The sequence below is a fragment of the Protopterus annectens genome, chromosome 15.part0 (assembly GCF_019279795.1).
Source record: "Protopterus annectens isolate FY-2018-M chromosome 15.part0, PAN1.0, whole genome shotgun sequence".
Classification (NCBI taxonomy): Eukaryota; Metazoa; Chordata; order Ceratodontiformes; family Protopteridae; genus Protopterus; species Protopterus annectens.
In genome coordinates this window covers 132,069,324-132,092,618 of record NC_056749.1, presented here as the reverse complement: position 1 = coordinate 132,092,618, position 23,295 = coordinate 132,069,324, and the positions used below count along the sequence as shown (strand labels likewise).

The 23,295-nt window shown below is 40.5% G+C and overlaps 1 protein-coding gene across 1 annotated transcript in view; it reads right to left on the bottom strand.

Annotated features, from left to right (window-relative positions):
- NRK (Nik related kinase) overlaps window positions 1–23,295 on the bottom strand; it is a 2,110,367-nt gene that overhangs the window by 1,890,160 nt on the left and 196,912 nt on the right. Inside the window, exon 2 of the mRNA XM_044057244.1 lies at window positions 17,241–17,306. Coding sequence (XP_043913179.1) covers window positions 17,241–17,306 — 66 coding nt within the window. The remainder of the gene's footprint in view (window positions 1–17,240; window positions 17,307–23,295) is intronic.

The following is a 23,295-nucleotide window of genomic DNA, read 5'->3' as shown; positions in this document are numbered from 1 at the left end:
TGGAGCTCTGAGACATCTTTAAGGATTCCTGGAAAGGACCTTTCAGTAAGCCTCTGACCATTAATTTGTTTTTTATGCTCCTGAAGCACTCTACTACTAAAACCATGACAAATGGTGCAAGAATCCTGTAAATGGATGGTGCTAAGACAATACACACAACTACTGTGACCATCTGTAAGGGACATTTTCTGGGTACACTGGTCATACTTCTTAAACCCAGGCTGTTTAAGTTCTCTTTGATCTTTCTCTTTTGACATGACGCAAACATGCACTGTACAAGTCAAATTACACAGCTCCTTAGTATACCAAGATAAGAACAGCAACAAACACGGCTCTAACACCAACTACAGAGCCTTGTAACTAAGTAAAACACACCAGAAGAAACAACGGAAGGTAAAATGCAAAACCTAGCACTACTCTAAGGAAATTCTTAGCCAACAACTTTACCTACTTTTTTTTTTTTTTTTAATACACACAACAAAGACTAATAAGTTGCAGGAGCACGAAAAAAAAGAAGAATCCTCTATCTAAAATGGATTCTTCCAAAAGGGAGAAAACACACAAGGGAAAGGGAAGTGACCCTCTAAATTAAACAGGCTGCTGAGAGCCCTCTAAATTAAACAGATCTCTCGCCAACAACAGGAAAGGGCACTAGACCATGACAAAAAGATCAACATGACTATCACATATGGACAGCAAAAAAAAAAACTAATTGGATCTTAAAAAATGTTCACAAAAATCCAACTAAATAGAATACTTAGCCAACAAGTCAGCAGAAACACTTCTCGATCGCTTGAGTGGCAAACGAGATCTGGGGATTTTACCCGGTGTGTCATGGGATAGAGGTTAGTCTCGAGCCAGTGGAAGTTCTCAAGCTTTTGTATTCAGCCGAGTCAGAACAGATGCTCGGATCCGAACCCAACCAGCAAGAATTACGGCGAGATAGGGCAACAAAACATCTCATCGTTAGATCCCACAGTGGAGTAGGATTTTTCACTGGAGGTCGGCGCAGAAAAATGCTCCAAAGAAAAACTTTATCTCTTGCTTCTTCTAACCTTTGTAAAGGATCAAAGACAACATGAAAATTGGATATGGCTGCTAAATGGACTTTGGCAGCAGAATACCTAGCTCCATCATCGAAAAGGGAAGCCAAAAAGTCAAGTACAACCATGACTGGTGTTGTAAAAGGATCTGCCTGTTCTGTTCAGCCTACACAGAAAATCTCTTCCACTTGCTTTTATAAATCTTAAATGTCAAAGTTCGATGTGAGGAGACCAAAATACCTTGAATGGGGAAGAAAGCCTGGGATATGTTGCCATCATCTGAAGTGGAGAAACCACACAGTTAACTTCAGGCCCTGTATGTCCAGATGGGGATGCCCTGATGGGTGATGGAGCAGATCTGGGACCAGATCCAATCTCATCAGAGGGCAAACCAGATGAGACCAAAGGAAGGTGAACCAGGTTTGCGGAGGCCAAAAGAAAGCAATGAGGATTACTTTGCTCTGCAACCTAAAAGCTTTCTGTAAGTACTTGGAATTATTGGTACAGGAGGGAAAGGCATAGAGAAGACAGGAGGGCCAAGCACGGACAACACTGTCCTTGGGTGACTGTCCCTGATGAGGAATAGAGGCAAAGTACCCACTGCATTTGTTGTTGGAAGGGGATGCAAACAGATTGTAGCAGGGGAGACCCCATTTTTGAAAGATCATGTCTGCCATTGACTGATTTAGAGACCACTCATGAGGCATTAGTGACACTCGATTGAGCCAGTCTGCTAATATGCTGAACTCTCCCGGAATGTGTGTTGCTACCAAAAAGCAGTTGGTACAGATCGCCCATGCCAAACCCTCAATGCTTCTCGACATAGGGGGTACAACCTGGTTCCTCACTATTTGTTGATGCACCAAACTACTGACATGTTGTCCATTTGAATTGCAATAATCCCCAGAGGAAGGAAGCTGTTGAGTTCTTGCAGCACTATCTCCAGTATACGGATATGCAACTTGATCTCCTGGGATGTTAACATGCCCTGGGACTGTTTGACCCAGATAATGCCCCTCCCCAACTCTAGCTGGGAGGCATCTGTGGTCAATGTTGCATTTGGGGATGGAAGGAAGAATGGACGTCCTTGAGTAACCTCTGCAAAGTGAAGCCACCAAAGCAGAGATTCCTTGCACACTCATGACAGTTTTATGGGAAGACTGTGAGGATTCCTGAGTAGTGACCATTGAACTGCTAATGTCAATTGCAATATCCTCAAGTGGAAATGAGCCGTGCGCAGGAGAGTTATCCTGGCCACCACTGAACCCAATGCCTTGAGAACTAAACTGGCTGGAGGCTGAGGTATAGTTAGAATTTGTCTGATATGACTTCTTAGATTCATCACCCTGTCTGTCATCAGACAAGCACATGGTATCCTTGTATTCAGATGAGCCGCAGTGAAATCTATGACCTGAACCAGATCCAACTGGGATTTCTGCACGTTGATAGTTGCAGCCAACTGTAGTAAGTAGTCTTTGCTTGAATGCCATGTCTCCTTAGATCTCTTAGCAGGGGGTTGAGCCCCTGAAGTAGAAGGTACCCCCAAGGTGGAGGAAGCCTTTCAGCACAAGATTGCTCCTCCTATCTGCCTGAGCTCAGTGATGAAAGGCTTGACAGATCTCGCAAGCGGCCTGAAGGTGGGTAGGGCCAAAGCAATAAAAACATTCCCTGTGGGCATCAAACAGAAGAATCTTCCACCCACACGACATTTGGGTTTTCTTACAAGTTGAGGATATGGTATGGGCATTTTACTCAATAAAATATTATGAAACTAATTACAGAAAAGGAAAACAGAAAACACCTTCATCTGAAGGAGCAACAGTGTAGAGAAAAACAAAGTATGTAATAACCAATTTTCATCACAACTGTTACAGAAGCCCATGGCCATCAACTAACAGACTCTCTTACAGCAAGGGGTAAAACTATCAACCAACATACTCTCTTACAGCAGGGGTAAAACTATCAACTAACAGACTCTCTTACAGCAGGGGTAAAACTGGAAAAAGCAAGTTGAAGATGTGCATGACTAGATTATACGTTGCAGCCTGAGAATGTTTTATATGAATAGTCCTGACATTTGGTGCAGCCTGACAATGTTTTATATGAATAGTCCTGACATTTGGTGCAGCCTAACAATGTTTTATATGAATAGTCCTGACATTTGGTGCAGCCTGGCAATGTTTCATATGAATAGTCCTGACATTTGATGCAGCCTGACAATGTTTCATATGAATAGTCCTGACATTTGGTGCAGCCTGACAATGTTTCATATGAATAGTCCTGACATTTGGTGCAGCCTGACAATGTTTCATATGAATAGTCCTGACATTTGGTGCAGCCTGACAATGTTTTATGTGAATAGTCCTGACAATGTTTTATATGAATAGTCCTGACATTTGGTGCAGCCTGACAATGTTTCATATGAATAGTCCTGACATTTGGTGCAGCCTGACAATGTTTTATTTGAATAGTCCTGACATTTGGTGCAGCCTGACAATGTTTCATATGAATAGTCCTGACATTTGGTGCAGCCTGACAATGTTTTATATGAATAGTCCTGACATTTGGTGCAGTCTGACTGTTTTATATGAATAGTCCTGACATTTGGTGCAGCCTGACAATGTTTTATATGAATAGTCCTGACATTTGGTGCAGCCTGACAATGTTTCATATGAATAGTCCTGACATTTGGTGCAGCCTGGCACTGTTTCATATGAATAGTCCTGACATTTGGTGCAGCCTGGCACTGTTTTATATGAATAGTCCTGACATTTGGTGCAGCCTGACACTGTTTCATATGAATAGTCCTGACATTTGGTGCAGCCTGACACTGTTTCATATGAATAGTCCTGACATTTGGTGCAGCCTGACAATGTTTCATATGAATAGTCCTGACATTTGGTGCAGCCTGACCATGTTTCATATGAATAGTCCTGACATTTGGTGCAGCCTGACCATGTTTCATATGAATAGTCTTGACATTTGGTGCACCCTGACAATGTTTCATATGAATAGTCCTGACATTTGGTGCAGCCTGACCATGTTTCATATGAATAGTCCTGACATTTGGTGCAGCCTGACCATGTTTCATATGAATAGTCCTGACATTTGGTGCAGCCTGACAATGTTTCATATGAATAGTCCTGACATTTGGTGCAGCCTGGCAATGTTTCATATGAATAGTCCTGACATTTGGTGCACCCTGACAATGTTTCATATGAATAGTCCTGACATTTGGTGCAGCCTGACAATGTTTCATATGAATAGTCCTGACATTTGGTGCAGCCTGACAATGTTTTATATGAATAGTCCAGACATTTGGTGCAGCCTGACCATGTTTCATATGAATAGTCCTGACATTTGGTGCAGCCTGACCATGTTTCATATGAATAGTCCTGACATTTGGTGCAGCCTGACCATGTTTCATATGAATAGTCTTAACATTTGGTGCACCCTGACAATGTTTCATATGAATAGTCCTGACATTTGATGCAGCCTGACAATGTTTCATATGAATAGTCCTGACATTTGATGCAGCCTGACAATGTTTCATATGAATAGTCCTGACATTTGGTGCAGCCCGGCAATGTTTCATATGAATAGTCCTGACATTTGGTGCAGCCTGGCAATGTTTCATATGAATAGTCCTGACATTTGGTGCAGCCTGGCAATGTTTCATATGAATAGTCCTGACATTTGGTGCACCCTGACAATGTTTCATATGAATAGTCCTGACATTTGATGCAGCCTGACAATGTTTCATATGAATAGTCCTGACATTTGGTGCAGCCTGACAATGTTTCATATGAATAGTCCTGACATTTGGTGCAGCCTGACAATGTTTTATATGAATAGTCCTGACATTTGGTGCAGCCTGACAATGTTTTATATGAATAGTCCTGACATTTGGTGCAGCCTGACAATGTTTTATATGAATAGTCCTGACATTTGGTGCAGCCTGACAATGTTTTATATGAATAGTCCTGACATTTGGTGCAGCCGGACAATGTTTTATATGAATAGTCCTGACATTTGCACAGAAAGTTCTGATGGCCCTCCGGCGACAGTCCTTAGGTATTACATCTTGGGGATTGTCAGCAGCCACTTCCTAGTTGAACAAAATTGTCAAAAATGGCCGAAAGAAGGACAGTAACCCTTTCTTGATGCAGGCAGGACCCAGGTCATGTGTGTCAAGATATGCAAGTATCAGTACATTGTAAGCAAGCCTCGAGGTCCTTGAGCTGCTTCCAAAACACAGAGTGATATCACGATGTGAACTGTCCATGAACAAATTATATGTTGCATGCTGCACCCACTGGAGTTTCCAAACACGTCATAAGAACTAACCAAAGGGAAATGCAGTAGTCCAGATATGAGGAGAGCAAAGCACATAAAAGTGGTGACTGATCTTATGGAGAACTTAAGTGATTAAGATGACTGATGAGTGATACTGCTTAGGCGAAACAAAAAAAAAAAACAAAGTCAAACTTGTCCCACAGCAACATCTGTTGTTCAAGAATCACTGCCATATTATGCATCCTTAACATAAACTCTAAGCTGCTGAGTCTCAGCTGCATACATGGTCAAGGACAGCCTTCAACGCTTTAATTTTTGGCTACTATTCCTTGTCCAAACAAAAATGGCATCCTCACTTCCTTTGAAATAATCAATAGCAAAACAAATTCTTGAGGAAGGAGATGCAAAAGTTCAGATCTTCTCATAAGAGTTTCCATTTGCCATTCCATAAACAATAATGGACCCAAGGTACTGCACTATGGAACCCACACTGCAAAACAAGGGTTGGTGGAAAAATTAATCTGTGAGACAGCCCTCTGTGTGCTGTAAGTGACAGGCAAACTAAAAACAATGGCCGAAAGACCAAAAGTAGGCATTCAGGATCCCATGTTCCATACTGCCAAATGCAAAAGGACTACAACTAAACATGAACAATTCATCATGACAGGGTTATTACTCACTCTATGGTGGTCTCTGTGCTGTGATGATTCAAGAAGCAATTAGATTGTTAAGAATCACAGAGGGCATTAGAATTAGAAGTGATCCCAGTTACGTACAAAGTTCTCAGTAACCTTGTCAGGAAATTAAAGATGACAGAATCGGTAAAATTTTCCACAATGTTAGAACCAAGTAATGCTAGATGAGCAGTCTGTTCAAGGCCTCTTTAAACAGTACTGGAAAGATTTCAACTTCAGAGATGAATGCATACTCTGGAAAATAAATGGAACCAAAATATGTAGTCTAAATAAAACTATTCTAGCAGAGCTGGAACTTGTACTATAAACAGCTAACTCCTGTTAAGTCTAGCATTTGATACACCACGCCCCTCCAAAAAAAAAAAAAAAATGGGCAAAAGAAAAACAAGCAAACAGAATGTAGGAGTTCAGGCTAACTAGAGACAGACAGACAGGATTAATGCAACTAGAAAAGGTAAAGTAATTCCTTTTAAAGAAAATCAACAAAATATGGCCTGCACAAAAAGACTTATGAGACATCACTGCACTCTGTATTTTATAGACTTCTGAACCATAAACATTCAACAATATATAAAAGCCATGTCCAACACAACTGTTATTTGAAATCTTATGCCCAAGCCCTTACAAGCTTAGCCAAGAATTTACCCCCAAAAAGAAACCTCAGTCAGCACCTGTTACCCCTGTCAACGAGGGACACGGGTGGAACCCCTGGGACAAATTTTTGGTTTCCCATCCACTCATCAAGGTTGCGCTTGAAGAGAGTCAGTGGAGTACTCTGACGTGTACGGGAAGTCTATGCCAGAGATGGGGCAGCCTCTGGGAGACAAACCTGTCTCTCCAGCAAGTTTTGTTGATGTTGCATATTAGATTCAGGTCTTTCAAGCAGGTAATGCGCGAGGAGTTAGACTTATGAATATGGACCAGCTCAAGTAGGGCAGGGTCGGAAATTGCCTTACAGGCGAGAGATAGATCACCTCTGAGCAATCTGTACAATACAGAGTAGAGTCACAGTGGTTTGAATCTGTCCACATAGAACAGGTATTGGAGGACATGGATTCTCTTTGTGAGGTATTTCTGTTGCCTTTCCAGTTGGTGCATATGTTTGGAGAGGTACATACAAACATGACATTATACTCAATTAGTGGTCTAGTGAGGAAGGAATATAGAGAGGTAATAACCTCCTTTTTTTCTGGATGCAATCCCTTTATTTATGAGATGAATGAAGTAAAAGGCTTTTCTGACTACTACTGCTACATGATGGTCGAATGTGAGATTGTTGTCAACCTGAGTAGCCAGGTCTCTCACCACAGGTTCTGTGTTTAAAGGGGTTGTTGTTGATGTGGTAATCAGTAGGGACAGTGTTTTCTGCTGAATGGTATGATGATACATTTTTTTTGCATTTAACTTGAGGCCATGTCTTTGGCACCAGTTTAGTTACTGTGAGACCCTCTTGCAGTACGTTAACATCATTTGGGCAGTCAATGACTGCACCCAACTTACAGTCGTCTGCAAACTTGGTCAAGCCCAGTCCTTCTGTCTTTGCCTGGACTTCATAGAAGTAGAAGCCGAACAGTAGGGATTCCAGGACAGATCCCTGGGGAACTCCACTAGTGACAAATCTGTTATCGAAGGTGGATATGGCCATTTTGATTTTATGGGTCCTGTTGGTGAGCCAGTTGTCCACCCACCTGAGACAGGGATTTACACCAAGTTGTGTTAGCTTTTTGATGATGCCCGAGTGGGGGACTGTGACAAAGGCCTTGGCCAAGTAATCAAGGTAAGCTGTATGTACTGACTTTCCTTCATCTAGGGCCTTGGTGACAGTCTCAAATAAATCAACCAGGTTAACAGGCAAGATGTGCCCTTAACAAATCAGAACTGGGTGGGGTCAAGTGCTTGGAGAATGCCTATGTCCTTGTTTATGAGATCCATAATAATATGCTCCATGGTTTTACAGATAAGACTTGTCAAGCTAATGGGGCAATAGTTTCCAGGGTCAGTAGTGGCACTACGTTTGTGCAAGGGGATGACAATGGCAGTTCTCCACTCTGCTGGGTTGAAGCCTGTACTTAGGCTGTGGTTGAACAGGGTGCTCAATGGCAAAGCCAGATTTTGCTGGAAATGGTGCAGAATACAGCCTGGGATACTATCAGGTCCCATGGAAGCTGTGTTCTTTGCCTTGGATAGGGCCTTTAACACTTGATTTATGGAGGTGTGAGGTACAGAACAAGTACCAGGGATGCTGAAAGGGCCTTTGGGGGGTAGGGGGTGAAGTTTGCATTGAACCCATCTGCTAGCAGGTTGGCTAAGTCAACAGGATCAGTGTAGGGGATACTGTTAAGTACTAATTCAGAAGAAAACTGGGCTTTGCCATGGAGGTTACTGACATAACTGAAGAAGGCTTTGTGGTTTCCCTTTGTTTTGAAGGCTAGTTTCGATTCATATGTGGCTTTGGAGTTTTTCACTAGTGATCTAATTTGCTTGTTGAGGCCAAGGAGGGAGTTTTTCCAATTTGGAGCTTGTTCCTTTTGCCCTTGGACAACAGTTTCTTCCTTTTGTTGTAAAGTCTATTGACAGAGGATGTCCACCAAACAGGTTTGTGTTTGCTTGAGGAGCAGGTTTTAGTTCTGTTGAGTATGGCTGAGTCCATGCAGATGTACAGGTTCTCATATACTGCACTGGTATACTGTTCTGCATAATTCTCTGCATCCTCTGAGGGGCGGTAGTGTGAAGTTAGAGATACCCTCCCTTAGGAGGTTGTAGTCAGATTTTGAGAAGTTTTTTAGCTTGACTATGGCTGGGAGTGTGTTGGGTGGTATAGAAACTTTGAACGCTAACAAGACAGACTGGGTATTTGAAGAATTTTTGCCAGTTTTCACGTGAAATATTTTGAGCGATCACTGCTGAGCAAATTCATGGAATTTATGTGCCAACACTAGATCTGAAAACTTCAGAATATAAAGTATGCCAGACATCACACCATCTTCTATGCACCTTGAACACGCTTCCATTTATAATCAAGTCAAACTCATCAAAGCATCCAAGAGCAGATTGGATACATTTACTGAAACAGAAAATACTTCACAGAACTGCATGTAAGCCACAGCTTAAGTGGTCATTTATCAGTCAGGCAGTTCCCTCTTGTCCTATACAATTCATTTAAAAGTTATTCTGCTACTTAAAAGAAGGTACAGTCAAGAAGTTCTCAATCTATTAAATGTTGACTGGTCATACCTTTGTACACAACAAAATAGCAATCTTATTCCATTTTTACAGCGTCCTCATTACCATTCAACCCACCCTACATCAAATAAAAACAATGAAACTGAAAGAATACAAATGCGTGGGTAAAGCACAGACAAGACGTAAAGAATAAAATATAGTAAACTTGAAGAGCGTCTAAATTACATTACAATGTAACATATTTATGTACCTGGTACACAGAAATGCAATCAAAAGCAACAAAAGTCAATTATAGTCAAATGATCTTAAAACCCTCAAAATAAATGGCTTAAAATGAAACTTCATACTCGCCTGAACCCTCCCCCAAAAAAAGAAATTCTGGCATGAAATGAAAGTTTACTCTCACCAATAAATGCTGCCAGCAGCACGTAAATTCTATGAATTTGCTCAGCAGTGATCGCTCAAAATATTTCACATGAAAACCAACAAACATTTCTTCGAATACCCAGTCTGTAATCTGGGCACTCACTCTGTTAATCCTTTTACCTCACAACATATGACAAATAACCCCAGTCATTCCAAAAGGGTGCCACACTGCCACAGGACATCCCTCGCAGGTTTACTTTGTTCCCATCATAGCTCTCAAACTCTTGGCACAAAATATCTAGACAAAGCTAAAAATAACGGGGGGACAATGCCCCCCCCCCCAAATAGGGACACATTGTAAATTATTGCTCTTATAAACTTAGAAAGTTGCTAGAATAAATGGTCTTGTATTACAATGCATTTTCTAAGCAATATGAAGCCTGAAACTCAAATACCTGTTATTATTTAGTGAATTCAGTTCCTCACAAATTTGCCACAAAAATTCAGAAACCCACAAATTTTATGAAGAATAGGCCAAAAATATGGGGCAAAAATGTGGACATTCTGCGAAAATATGAAAAGTTGAGAGGTATGGTTCCCATATACATATATTTTTATATCACACCATCCTCTGCAGTGAAGGGAACAACTAGAATTGTTAATCCAGCCAGTGCAAGCCATGAAAAGGTCAAGGAATAAGAACAAAACTGCCTGATTCACCAATTTTGTTGCCCTCAAAGTTTATTACATTTAGGTAGGGGGTGTAGATAGCGAATTCCCCTATGCAATCATCTTTGAGGATGCACAATCAGTATCAGGATAGCACTGTTGCACTACTGTCCTTTCACTGCTTGCCCTTTCCTGGGCCAGTGATCTCATATATAAGGGCACCTAAACTACCAAACATACTTACAAATCCCTTTCGATATTTTCTTAAAATAATCTGCCACATTTATATTACAACCACTCTTTTACTTTAACCAAAATGTAATGTAATGCATCCGAGGTTATCCAAGTGCAACTAACTCTAGGCAAAACTGCAATCCAAACTGTAGCTTGCTACAGATCCCCCACCATGCCCCAGGATTCCCACTCCTCTTTTCTTAATGTACTGGAAAATATTAGGGTTCAACCAAACACCCTAATAATGGGTGACTTCAACTACCCCACCATTAACTGGGAAAACTACTCGTGTACCAGCTCCATAGCTCAACGCTTTCTGGAATTCATAAACTCCAATGCCCAAGATCAACTTATCCACACCCCCACCAGGGGCAACAATATCCTAGACCTAGTCATTACCAACATGAGTGACCAGTGTTCCACACCTGAAGTCAACTCCTCATTGGTCCGATCAGACCAGAAGCTTATCACCCTTGATATCCACATCCCGTCCCCACCCCCCATTAAGGAAACCACAGTAAAGAATTTCTCCAAAGCCAACTTCATGCTTCTTAAGACAGAAGTGGTGAACATCATGACACCCATGCAGATGGACAATACAGTTACAACTGCTGAATCCTACACAAATGCACTCTATAAGCACTTACACGACTGCATGGATCGTGCTATCCCAAACAGGACCAAGACACTATCCTCCAAAAAAGGAAGCCAATCTGGTGGTCCCCTGCCATAAACAAACTGTACAACAGAAGGAAGAAACTGTTGCAAAAGAGAGCAAAATCCCATGAGTGGAGGAGCTCCCTGGTCAGCCTCAGTAAGAAGCTGAGATCCCTTATAAGATCCTCCAAAGCTAGCTACGAAAACAAAATCACCACTAAATCCAAGGACAACCACAAAGCATTCTATAGCTATGTCACGAATCTTAATGGCAACACTCAGATCTGCTCTGAGTTACAGCACAAAGGCATGAAAATCACAGAACCAACTGATATTGCCAACATCCTGGCAGATCGGTTCAGTGCTAACTTTACCCCCCCCCCTCAACCCCTAAAGGGCCCATATCTATACAGGAAGAATGCAGAGTCCCTGTAATCACAACTACGCAGGTAAAAGCTGCACTCTCTAAAGCCAAAAACACAGCATGCATGGGACCGGACAACATCCCAGGCTGCGTTTTACACGAACTTCAGAACGAACTGGCTCCCCACTTAAGCACTATGTTGAATAACAGGCTCGCATCAGGCTTTGTGCCCACTGAATGGCGCACAGCAACAGTTATCCCACTCCACAAAGGAGGAGCCACCACTGATCCTGGGATCTATCGACCTATTAGCCTGACGAGCCTGGTCTGCAAGGCCATGGAACGTATCATCATGTAACTCAGAAACAAAGACATTGGTAACCTCCAAACTCTGGATCCCACCCAGTTCGGGTTTGTGAAAGGCAGATCATGCCTCCTGAACCTGATCGACTTCTTTGAGGCAGTCACCAAAGCCATGGATAAGGGTAAGGTGGTTCACACAGCCTATCTTGACCTCGCCATGGCTTTCGACACCATCTCCCATTCTGAAATTATAGCTAAACTCACTAAACTAGGTATGAATCCCTACATCACAAGATGGGTTGCCAACTGGCTCACTGACAAAACCCACACTGTAAAAGTTGCAGACTCCAAATCTAACCTCAAGGCAGTGACAAGTAGAGTGCCACAGGGTTCCGTCCTGGGACCTCTCCTGTTTGGTATCTACTTCTCTGAAGTACAGGCTAACACAGAAGGCCTCTGGCTGATGAAATTCGCAGATGACTGCAAACTAGGAGCCATAGTCAAGTCCCCAAATGGTGTAGACATCCTACAGAAGGGGCCTCACTGAGACAGATGCCTGGTGTCAGAGCCATGGCCTCAAGCTCAATGCCAAAAAGTGCAGTGTCATCCCCTTTGGTAAAAACTCTGTACCCATGAACTACCACATAGGCCGCAATCTACTTAACACTGAATGCGTGATAAGAGACCTTGGGACCCAGGTGGACAATAGTCTCTCCTTTGATAGTCACATCACCACAGTAGTCAGGAAGTCCTTCTACGTGCCACACCTCATCATAAAACGGTTCTCATCCTTGAAAAAAGAGGTCATTGTTCCCCTCTACTCGTCACTCATTAGACCCATTATAGAGTACAACGCCCCTTTTGGAATGTACCTCACAAGACATCTGCAGCAGCTGGAAAGGCCACAGAAGTACCTCACAAAGATGATTACTGGCCTCAAACAAATGCCCTACACTGACTACCTCAAAAACCTCCAGCTTTACTCCGTAGCATATCGCCTACTCCGTGGTGATCTCTGCCTAACATATAAAGCTATGTCAAACCCAGAGCTGTTGGACATGCTACACCTAAAGAAATCCCAATCCCTCCAAGCTACACTCTCTAGGGACCTAAACCTTGTCACCACAATAAACAGGACACGCTGGAGGGATAGATTCCTGTCCCAGAGACTTCCTATACTCTGGAACAAGCTACCCATCTATGTCAAGCAAAGTTCTTCATTAGCACTCTTCAAGAAAAATCTTGATGAGTGGATGGGAAATAGGAAATACGCCCCAGGGATCACTTCTGCGTCTCTGCTGGACAATGACACAGGAAAATAACTTTCTTGGGTGGCGTAAGCTATGGTACCTTGCTGGCTAGGCTTACGTAGGCCCTTGGGCCGATAGCCTAGTACCTACCTATGAACAATAATCTCACTTCTTATGGACTGGAAATCATAAACACCACTATCATCACCTATACTAAAGTGACACCACCCCCCATTCAATTGATTATGGACAAACAATCTAAAACTGAAAGAATTCAGAAGAATTTGTCATCCTGTCATCCTTACAGTCTCCATGTTGGTTACTGTCGTTCTCCAAATCTTATGGGTTTCTAATACCATGACAGGAATGGACCCCCAATTCCTAAGTCAATGTATTATTAAAGTTCATGAAATTAGTATTGTTTTAATCTTTGATGTCAGCCAGAAGTGCTCTTTGCAGCACCCACAATGTGCCCAGTAATGACTCCTCCTGCAATTCGTACTGAGTTGCACGTATCGGCAACATATCTACATACGATTGTAAATTATTTTTTTATAAAACCCATTGCTCCTGCTACCATTAGAACTGTCTGGGTATCCTTCTTCCACATTGCTCTCATTTCTGCCTGCAAATCCTGATATTTTATGATTTGTGTCTCTCTGTACGCATGACACTGAAGTCAGTGTGTGTAGCAATTTCAATGATCAATGGTAGTTTTGTCTTCTTTTCATGGACCGCTAGATCTGATTTTCTTGCATCTGTCTTGTGAACTGTTGGTAATGGGCGGATGTAATGTAGACCATCATTTTCTATACTTTGTGGCTCATGTTTCCAGTGTTTATCAGCTACTTCAATATTATAATGTTTGCACAATCTGCAGCGCAACAGCCTTGACCCATTATTATGCTTTTCACTATACAGTCCTTCTGCCATTAGTATGTCACAACCAGCAAAAAGGTGTGCAACTATTTCCAATTCTGTTTTACAAAACCTACATCTATCTGTTTCTCCCACATGTTCAATGGACTTTATAAACTAATGTGTACGTAGTCCACTATCTTGGGCTGCCAATATTAACCTTTCATCTTTTGGTTTGAATTCACCTCTCCTTAACCATTCATTTGTTCGATCCTGATCAACATGAGGTTGTTCCAGGAGTTTCTATACTTGTAACTGTATTTATGCATTTTCCACAGTTCTTGCCTTCTCATCTGATCCTTCTACTTATATTCTTTTTTTTGTTTTTTAGCACATTCAGCTGTTGCCTGATTTTTGTCTACTTCTGGTTTGATTTCCATTCCCATATGACACCAATATGCTTCTGCCAGACTAAGAAAGGAAGTAATCTTAGATTTATTCCCCTCACGTTTCAAACCTTTCACTATGTTTGTTTCACTATGTACTACGCACTAACCCAGATTGACATATTTTCTCACTTCTATCCATAACCCTGTACACTACTCCTATAACCTCTACCTCCAAATTGACTTACTACTACTGACTTTTACTTAGGAATTTTAGAATAATATATATATTCTTTTCCCTTTTCTAAGACTTGCTTATACCTTCTACTGTGAGTTGTAGAATTGTTTAGATTAATTTCCACTAAAAGTGTTTAGTTTTACAAATTTATTTTATAACTGTTCTCTATCAGAGTGCTAACTCTGTATTGTACTTCTCATAGTTATATGCATTGTTAAATTTCCCATTTTTTTTTGCTTGGAGCTTTTCTCCCCGGGCCTCTACTGAAAATGGACATATATCCAGCTAGACTAGCCTGGTCAACAAATGTAAAATAAAATAAAATAATACATAAATAAATAAATAAATGGGTCTTGTGAGATCAGCAGATATGTATGCAGTCCCACAATTGCAGATCTATACATGTAATCAATTTCAAGGAGGCCTATACCTCCTTCGGAACTGGGAATATATAATCTTGGTATGCACTGACTTTTGTAAATCATTTGATGAGTATGAATCATCCTTGTTTTCCTGTCTAATCTATCCAACACCTTTTGGGGCTGGACAACCACTCCAAAACTGTAAGTTAGGACAAGAACAGCAAATTGGTTTATAGCCTGGATTTTGTTCCTAGGATGTCAACGCTGTTTTCAGGATTAATATGGTTACCAATGAGCTGACTTTGGTGCAACTGCACACTTACTTGACCAAATTGTTTTTTTTTTTTCTTAGTCAGTGTGGTCATAATACTGGACCCAACATCTACCCTTATAAGATTCCTTTACTGATTGTTTCCAAATCTGATTAAGTGTTCCCTATTCTAAACCTATACCTCCTATCAATTAAACAAATCTTTATCCAGATGGAGAAAGAGCTATCTGAATTATTAATTCACATCTTATTCAGAACTGAGTTGTGTTGAGCAGACTCAAATGCTTTTGACAGCTAAAGAAAATGAAGTCTATTACATCAATCAGATTGTGGCAGATGTTTTGTCATGAATGATCTCACAACTAGGCGTCCATGCTGTATAATACAGTTGCTCAAAAGATCTCCCTCAATAAATGTTCCCAATGAAAACTTCTTTATATATTTATCATGCTAAATCAGTAAAATGTTCAAATGAATTTGCCTTAGTAATTTTTGGGGACTGGCACAATAGCTATTGCCTTCCACAATCCAGGAACACACCCTTTGAACAAGCACTGGTTACACTGCAATGCCAGAAATACAAACTAGGTTAACTCTAGTTTTACTTAAACAAAAAAAAGTTTTTTTCTGGTCCTGTTGTGGAGTCTATTCCAATTTTTTGTAGTGCTTTTAAGTAGTAAAGAACTACACACACAGTACTAGCCATGATTCGTCTCCATAGGTGCATCATTATCTGTGTTAGGTGTGTTCGTGGAGTCTATCAAAAGTGACACTAATGCTCTGGTGGCAGTTCTTGGCAAGTGCACATTCATATTTTCTCCATTCTTTCTTACAATAATCAGTACAGTATGGCAGGTTTGCTGCCTCACAACACTTGGTTGTCTAGTGCTCACAGCACTTTTCTATTGAGTCTGCAAGGTTTTTCACTATTGACTCCAGTCTCCTCCCATATACCAATGATGAAGCATTGGTAAACTGGTAAACCTGCAAACTGCCTGTAAGTGTGTGTGTGTGTGTGTGTGTGTGTGTGTGTGTGTGTGTGTGTGTGTGTGTGTGTGTGTGCGCGTGTGTGCGTGTGCGTGTGTTTATTAATCTTAACTCTCAGCATCTTCGCCCACAATTTCTGGACAAAGCCAAAAAATAATGGGGTGGAGTACAAAAGCCCGAACTCAGGGACAGATTTTAAACATTGGTCATAAAAATTTTAGAAATTTATTAAAACAGGTTTTGCTTTAGCATGCATTTTCTGAAGGATGTGAAGTCAAACTCAAATGTTTGTCACTATTTATTAACTGTAATCCGCAAGAGCTTGCCAGAAAACCACAAACTTTATAAGGAACAGACCAAAATGAGTAAAAAATCTACACATTGTGAAGTTCTGGACAGGTGAGATGCATGGTGTGTGTGCGCATGCTGCAGTGGGTTGATGCCTCATTTACTATTGGATTCTAGCTTCTCTAAAACCCCGAAATGGACTAAGTGTGTTACTGGAGAATGAATGGATGTATTGATTTTTAATTATACCTAAATAAAACTAAGCCACTGATCAAAAACAGGTATAATGTAATTAACTGGCTACACATAAACACATGCTGATGGCTGCTAAGAGCCTGCGTCCCACATGATCAGCCATTTATTAGATAAGCTGTGCATTCTGCTTATTTGGCACCTTATTACTCTCACCCGTTTTCAGTTCTTGTAAGGGCTATTATACGTCTGTTCCGAGGATTCTGAACTCAGTCCAAGTCATCAACTCTCTCATCCCTTCATGGAAGGCTGCCTTAATAACTGAATGCCCTTTCTGTAAGATATTTCCTGATATGTCCACAGAGACATTAAAATTGCAGCCTCAAAACCCATGTCCTATTCTCCACATCTTCAGGTGCTTAACGTTTCTATTATGTTTCAATCTTACATAAGGTCATTGTATCATACCAAAGGCAAACTACAGAAAGACAATATGACAAGCATGCTGCCCTACAAGTAGTGCACTCATTCGGTATAATAAAACATAAGGCTGCTTTATGCGCTTAAACAGAAGAAATGAAAGAATGTGATGACATACCTTGAAAACTTGGCCATAGGTTCCATTTCCAACAACTTCAACCAGCTCAAATATTCCTGCTGGATCCTAAATGAAAGAAAGTGAATAAAATAAATTACATAAATTAGCAAGATGGTAAGTTTGTTTTATTAAACAACCATATGTCCTTGTAGATAAAAGTAAAAAAGGAAGAAGAAAGAAAAAACATGTAATGCTGTGCTATCAAGGACACTTACCTTTGCATGTCAGTCACTAGGAATATCATGATATGTTACCCACTGCTAATACAAACTTGAAACTTAACTCAACTTAAAAATTAATCCTATGAAGGATGGAGACATCCACCCCAACCCTGGCCCATCCACAACAGTAGACCCAAGCACACCATCTAACAACCCAACGTGTACTACCCAGGTTGATAGACTTCCAAACTCATTTCTGATTTGTCATCTCAACATCAGAAGCCTAAACAACAAGATCCATTCCCTACATGGGCTCTTAGCTGTTCACTCCCCTGATATCCTCTGCCTTATAGAAACCTGGCTAAAACCAATAACCAAACATAACGAAATAGCTCCCCCACAGTACAACATCCTTAGACTGGACCGGATCTCCAGGAAAGGTGGCTGGGTAGCTGTACTATACAGAAATTCTCATCACCAAACTAATAGTACACAAAAATAAATGCAGATACATTGTCTGCATTTGTGTTCCACCCAGCAAAAATGATAATACTCTAGAAAATATCTTACATTGGCTAGCTTCTAACTATCCCCAGGAAACCATTGTCTTGGGGGATTTTAACATTGATTGGAACACCTGTTCCTCTGAAACTCCCTCCACCCATTTAAACCTCTACCGGTTTACTCAGATCATTGCCACCCCCACCAGATTTAGCAAAAATAGAGTCAAAGACAGTATCCTTGATTGGATACTTATTAACAGCCACCCCCAAAAGTACAAGTCAGGTACATTACCTGATGAGCTAAGTGATCACTGCCTTACCTATATTATTAGGCTCAAAGCTGACATTCCCAACCAGCCCACCTACAAAACTAAAAGAAACGTCAGGAACTTTAACCTTGACAACTTCCAAAAAGAACTCAAAGCATGTCATTGGAATGTCTTGAAACGACTCCCATTACAAGAAGCAGTTGAGTACTTCAATACCAAATTTCTTGCTATCCTTAACCACCATGCTCCTACATGTACCATCCGTGTAAAAGCCACGGTTGCACCGTGGCTATCTAAAGAAACAAAAACCAAAATTAAACTAAGAAACAACGCCTGGGCCAGATGGCATGTTACCAAAGTCCCTGTGGACCAAGTAAGAGGAACCAGACCAAAAAATCTGTCATTCTAGACAAAAAAAATCACTACACCCTCCTACAACAAAAATATCAGCTAAAACCTCAAACGTTCTGGGCTGTTATTAACAATCTTCTCCACCCAGGCCGTTCCGCCACTCCTACCCCATCTGCTGCCCTTGATAAATCCCCTGTTGAAAATGCAAACAGCTTCAACTCCTTCTTTACTGAAACTATCCAGTCTTTAGCTACCCATCTCATTCCATCAGACACAAACACCAGCTCTGGTAAATCTAGCCCTGATCCACCCTGGACCCAACCCACCTTTACCTTTCAAACCGTACCTAATAACCTGATCTGGATCTTACTCAAAAAGCTAAAACCTACTACACTAGCTGCAGACCACCTCCCAGATGAACATCTTCAAAAAGGAGCCGATGCTATAGCACTTCTCATTTCTATTCTGATCAACAGATCCATCACAGAAGGAGCCATCCCAGCAATATGGAAAATATCACGTTATACATCTCCATAAAGGAGGAAGATCCACAGAATTATCTAACTTTAGACCTATAGCTATTCTTTCACCACTAGCTAAAATCATGGAAAGATGCATACACAAATAAATCATGCACTTTCTTATTCAAAACAGAAAGCTCGCCGACTCTCAGCACGGCTATAGACCATTCCACAGTATCACCATGGCTCCTCTATCTTTCTCTAATGTCATCAGTCTTCATCGTAACAACAACAAACTATCTTCAGCACTCTTCCTAGATCTCTCAAAAGATTTTGATATGGTCAACCATCAGCTACTGCTCAATACCCTACAAACCATCGGTTTAGACCAACACGCAATACAATGGTTGAACTCCTACCTAAACGATAGACAGCAGGCTGTCTTATGGCAGAGCAAGCTGTCATCCCAACATCCTCTAACTTTAGGTGTCCCACAAGGGTCCATACTAGGTTCTCCTTCTTTTCGCTATCTTTATCAATGATATGCACACCACCGTCCCAGGAGCCACCTGCATCCAATATGCAGATGACTCAATGCTAATATGCTCCGCCTCCTCTCCTACACAACTTCTAACCCTCACCCAGACCACTTTCAGCATGGTAGAAACATGGCTAGCTAATCACCGCCTGCTTCTAAATCCTAACAAAACCAAGCTACTACATTTCTCCCCTAACCGTAGAATTCCTTCTCCTTCCTTCAACATCAAATCTAGCAATGACACCATTATCTCCCCTGATGACCATACAAAGCTTCTAGGCGTAATAATAGACAACAACTTTAAATTTGATAAACACGTCAACCACACTATTAAGTCCGTCAACAAAAAACTCGGCTACCTGTACAGAGCCAAATCTTTCCTCACCACTCTAGCTAGGGTAGCTATTGCAAGATCACACATTCTCTCTACCCTTATGAAAATCGTCGCACAAGCAGTATGCAGACAATGAGAGACAGTGAGCCCTGAAATATTCCAATGTGTGCTTTAAATCCAGCCAGCACATCCAGTTCAGTGCAATTCAATACACAAGGATGCTTTCTTTACTCAGACAAACAAGAAGGTATAAGTGTTTTTGTTCCAAAAATAAAAGCGGGAACTTCATCAGATACAAAGAGATTAAGGAAGTAAACTGTTTTAAATAGGAAATCTTACATGACATCACTTCCTGGATTAGTGAAAACCACTCCCAAGTCTGAAACAGTCTTTTGGAAAAGAAGTCTGAAACATTACACAAATGTTTCAGCACAAAACAGTATAAATATCAAAATATAAAAATACATACAAAAATTGATTGTGCAAATGCCAACATCCTAAACTATGTATTATAAACACAATAATAAATATGGTATATATAAAATGCTTTTAAGATGCTTTTGAAAAAAAAAAAAAAAAAAAAAAAAAAAAAATATATGTATATAAAAACATATAAGTAAAATATGCATACAATTAAAAATCCATTAGGAACAAATTAATCAATTTCATGTACATATACATATAACAGGTATGAAGGCCATAAAAAAAACATTTTTGTACCATATCCATATCTAAAGGGAATGTTTCACCTCTCAAGAGCCCTCAATTTAAGCAGACTGCTTATGGAAAGGCTGTCATTTAAGCCTGGCCAACGAGTGGCATCAGGTCGTAATTGCCATATCAACTCAGCTTTTTCGAGTAAATATGGTCAGGCTGCCCCCCTATTATCCTTTTTTGGACTTCAAGTACTACAAATTTGAACTGGAGATTGCTGTACTCACTAATGTGTCTAGCAAGTGCATTCACTTCCCTAGCATCCCTTATATTCCTAAGGTGCTCGCTGATCCTATTTTTAAGCTTACGTTCCGTCTTCCCCACATAAAAACATGGGCAAAAGGAACATAAAGCAGAATAGATGGAAGACAGAACTAAATACCAGACTCTGGCATGTGCAGTTCTGTGATACCTCATGGTAGTATAAAATTTGTGCGGTCAGCAGTATACACTAATTGCCATATAATAGCATACAAATGGGGCAGACTATGGAAACTCACTCATCAATAAACTGATATTTATGTATGCATATATATTCTATATGCAGCATGGACATTCTTAGAATACTTGATAATTATATATCAGGTTGATAAGTTCATAGGTGCAGTGGATATAAAAAGTGTATACACCCCTGTTAAAATGCCAGGGTTTTGTGATATAAAAAAATGAAACCACAATAAATCATTTCAAAACTTTTCCCACCTTTAATGTGACCTATAACCTGTACAATTCAGTTAAAAAGCAAATAAATCGTTGGAGGAAAAAATATTTAAAAAAAATGCACAATAAGGTGGTTGCATACGTGTGCACACCCTTAAACTAATACTTTGTTGAAGTACCTTTTGATTTATTAATTACAGCATTCGGTCTTCTTGGGTACACCCCTGCCATCAATTAAAGAGACTGATTAACCCCAAATAAAGTTCAGCTGTCCTAGTAGGATTTTCCTGTCATTTGCTCAGTTGCCTGCTACAGCAAAAGCCATGGTTCAGAGAGAGCTTACAAAGCATCAAAGGGATCTCATTGTTGAAATGCATCAGACAGAAGGGTACAAAAAAGTTTCCACAGCATTGGATAATACCATGGAACACAGTGAAGACAGTCATCAAAAAGTGGAGAAAATATGGGACAACAGTGACATTGCAAAGAACTGGACATCCCTCCAAAATTGATGAAAAGACAAGACAAAAAAATGATCAGGGAGGCTGCCAAAGACCTACAGCAACACTGAAGGAGCTGCAGGAATTTCTGGCAAGTAGTGGTTGTGTACTACATGTGGCAACAATTTCCCATATTCTCCATATGTCTGGACTATGGGGTAGGTTTGCAAGACAGAAGCCTTTTCTTACACAGAAAAACATCCAGGCCTGGATAAAATTTGCAAAACAATACATCAAGTCTCCCAAAAGCATGTGGGAAAATGTGTTATGGTCTGATGAGACAAAGGTTGAACTTTTTGGCCACAATTCCAAAAGACAGGTTTGGTGCAAAAATACTTCGCATCACCAAAAGAACATCATCCCCACGGTGAAGATGGTGGTGGCAGTATCATGCTTTGCGGTTGCTTTTCTTCATCTAGAACTGGGGCTTTAGTCAAGGTGGAGGGAATTATGAACAGTTCCAAATACCAGACACTTTTGGCCCAAACCCTTCAGGCGTCTGCTAGAAAGATGAAGAGGAATTTCACCTTTCAACATGACAATGACCCCAAATCAACAAAAGAATGGCTTCACCAGAAGAAAATTAAATTTTTGGAATGGCCTAGCCAGAGCCCAGACCTAAATCCAATAGAAAATCTGTGGGGTGACCTGAAGAGGGCTGTGCACAAGAGATGCCCTCGCAATCTGACAGATTTGGAGCACTTTTGCAAGGAAGAGTGGGCAAATATTGCCAAGTCAAGATGTGCCATGCTGATAGACTCCTACCCAAGAAGACTGAATGCTATAATTAATTCAAAAGGTGCTTGAACAAAGTATTAGTTTGTGGGTGTGCACATTTATGCAACCAGCTTATTGTACATTTTTTATTTTTTATATTGTTTCCCCTAATAGATTAGTTTGTTTTTCATTTGAATTGTACAAGTTATAGGTCACATTAAAGGTGGGAAAAGTTTTTTAATTATTTATTGTGGTCTCATTCTTTTATATCACAAAAACCTGTCATTTTAATGGGGGTGTGTACACTTTTTATATCCACTGTACATTACAAGCAATAAGGCCTTGGTGTCAGGTAACACTAGGAAAAGTAGAATCACATTTCAAGATGGTAATTGTACTATTCAAAGAGTGGTGTACCTTGAGTATTGTATAGGATAGACATCATTTTATGTTGGCAAGACCAAACGTGCCTTAAGGACATGCATGTATGCGCATACGTATGACATCGCAAGCAAAAATGAAAACCGTGCCCTGTATAAACATGCTGTTGGGTGCAAATGGTTTAACAATTTTTGTTTTGGTATCCTGGAAAAAAATTAAATTTGATTCAATGGGGGATTGGAAGACTTTTTAAAAGTAAGCGGCAACTTAGATTGGGAGCAACCTTCCCCCTGGGTTGAATGAGAATGTGTCCATTGTTCTTGTGTTAAAAATAAAAGCTAACAAATTATTAGGTTGGCTTTTAATTGATCATCAGTTTATACAGTGAAATGCGTTTTTTTTAAATGTGTGTATATGCTTCTGTAACAGAACTGAATTTCTCACGTAATAACTTACTCCTAGTATG